General features: G+C 38.5%; 1 protein-coding gene across 4 annotated transcripts in view; it reads left to right on the top strand.

Annotated features, from left to right (window-relative positions):
• FXR1 (fragile X mental retardation, autosomal homolog 1) overlaps positions 1 to 2,467 on the top strand; it is a 27,079-nt gene that overhangs the window by 6,378 nt on the left and 18,234 nt on the right. For all 4 annotated transcript variants that reach the window (XM_008943679.1, XM_008943678.1, XM_008943681.1 and 1 more), the window contains exons 4-5: positions 1,197 to 1,345; positions 1,746 to 1,839. In XM_008943679.1, coding sequence (XP_008941927.1) covers positions 1,197 to 1,345; positions 1,746 to 1,839 — 243 coding nt within the window. The remainder of the gene's footprint in view (positions 1 to 1,196; positions 1,346 to 1,745; positions 1,840 to 2,467) is intronic.

Here is a 2,467-nt window from a genome sequence, read left to right as displayed (position 1 = left end):
ACCGCTCTTGAGCTCTGTGAAGGCAAGGTGGTAGTGAATAATTATCAAAGGAATAGTCTGTCTTGATCCTTGTGGATTAACAGCTTGCTAGGAAGACACGGGAAAAGGAGACAAACTGATTTAAATGATAGTTTGTAATTTGGGGCTACTCTGCTTCAGTTACCTTGCTATGCAGCTTCTGAAAAAAAAAAAAAAAAAGTTGTAAATGAAAAGTTTTTCATTCTGAACTTGAATTTAGTTTTATCCAATTCTTAATTTTCTATTATTTTTGGACAGGAAAAAAAATTATCATCTTCAGATGATTGGTCTTTATACAACATAGTCAAAATAGTTATTTTATGGAATTGCCCCCCAAAAAATCCCTCACATTTCAATTTTAGCTTCTTCGTACAGTCTTTAACATGTTTCCAAATTCAATTTTTTTTTTTCTCAAAGTAAGTGGGAAATTCACAACCAAGCCATGTATGATAGTTAGATCATTTACTTAGCAATTTTGAGTGAGGAAGATGAGAAACTGCTGCTGCAGCGCTGCAGTGTGTACAGGTGGAAGGGAGGCTAGGAGAAGGCTGCATCCCTACCAGCAAGGCAGGCTGCAGGGGTTCTGTGTGCACAAGCCTCTTTACATTTGCGTGTGTCGGGTGGACATGTGGGAGTAGATTACTGATGGCTGTTCAAGCTTCTTAATTCTCTTGCCTTCCTAGATTTGGGATAGTGTGTATCAAAAAGATTGAATTTTTATTTTCATTTTTATCTTTCGTGATTCACAGGTAGTCTGCCCATTGAGTCAGTGAATTTGCCTTCTTTTTAACTGTTGCAGAACAGATATTTCTGTGAAGAATGTGTTAGTTTGCTTCTCTTAGGCATTTGTAAGAATTAGAGCTCTGGTAAACAGTTTGAATTTTGGATCTTAAACTGGACTAAAGTAGGTATTTGAAGAGGGATGGGCATGGGAAAAAAGAATTGAAGTTCCTTTTTGGGGAACTGAAATGATGTTGATGCGGTGCCCTGACAGCACTGAGGGATCAGATGGGTACTGAAATACCTACAAGTTCATTTGTGTAGAATTGTAGCATTTTATGAACTCAGATTTATGTTTTGGTCCATATATTCCTATTTTGTACTTTCTTGGTGACACCGGTAATGTTACTATGTCTTTGTTTCCTACTAAATTTACTCCTTAAAAAATTCTTCCCTAGTTCTATGTCATTGAGTATGCTGCTTGTGATGCCACTTACAATGAAATTGTCACTTACGAACGACTCCGACCTGTGAATCAAAATAAAACTGTCAAAAAGAACACCTTTTTCAAGTGCACAGTGGATGTTCCTGAAGATCTGAGAGATGCGTGAGTAGTTCTGCACACTTTTAACAAGGCATTTACTGTATTTGAGGGGGAGAAATCCCACTTGGGCTATATTTTATACCCATAAGCTTATGGGTAGCTGTGGCTGGAGGAGCTGGTTTATAGACTATTGAATGGGATCCCTGCTGAGCTCTTGGGTTGGGGACAGAAAAGAAGTTCTCAGGAACTTCAGGTCTTGCTTTAGGCCTGTAGAGGTGGTGCACTCACAGTGGGCCTCTAGTGCCGAGACTTGCCAGATAACCACAGTAGCATAAGGAGAAGAGGAATTTTCCAGTTTCTGAGCAGCCTTTGCCATAAACTACTCTGAAACATTGGCAGTCATGACACTGCATGTTCTGTTTTGATGCAGCCTGTTGAAATAACAATCATTTCATCTCCATAGCTGTGCTAATGAAAATGCACATAAAGATTTCAAGAAAGCTGTGGGAGCATGTCGAATTTTTTATCATGCTGAAACTGCTCAACTAATAATACTGGTAAGTTATTATTTCTATGTAAATGTTGTCTGAATTTTGAGTGGGTTGTTTATGAGAAGTATATAGGTAACGGTGTATTTGTATGGAAAATGGTTTAACTTGTCAAGCTGTGTAAATTGTGAGATATTTAGTATAAATACATGTGTTTAAATTTAATTTTTGGGGGTAGGCCTTTTGGAGGGGCTTCAAGTACTGCACTACATACAGCCTAAATTTAGGAGCAGCTTTTAGTCTCGTTGTTTTTAGGATTTTTGTCGTCCACAACTGAGTGCAGATTCACCGATCTGTGCAGATGGTTCAAAGCTAACTTAAGCTTACTGTGCTCTGGAGTAGATTTCCCCCTGTACAGCACTGCACTGTGCACTTCAGCCCACAGCTGCTTTCCACTTGAAGAGCTGCCACCACTTCAGCTTAGCCATTAAGGGGTTGTTCATACAGATTCTTCTGTGACAGTTTTCTTTTACTACATAGATTTCCAAGCTTTAGTTTCTCTTCACAGTTCCATTTACATAATATTACTGACCTGAAACTCACTCTCCTGAATTGTTTTCCTTGATTATTTCCTTAGCTCTGCCATTCAGACAGAGAGTGACAAGTATGTGTATGGTAGAATGATATTTAATTAGTT

Source organism: Merops nubicus, unplaced genomic scaffold, assembly GCF_000691845.1.
Source record: "Merops nubicus isolate BGI_N331 unplaced genomic scaffold, ASM69184v1 scaffold42847, whole genome shotgun sequence".
NCBI lineage: Eukaryota > Metazoa > Chordata > Aves > Coraciiformes > Meropidae > Merops > Merops nubicus.
The sequence above is the reverse complement of the archived record's forward strand: the minus strand, read 5'-3'. Positions and strand labels throughout refer to the sequence as shown.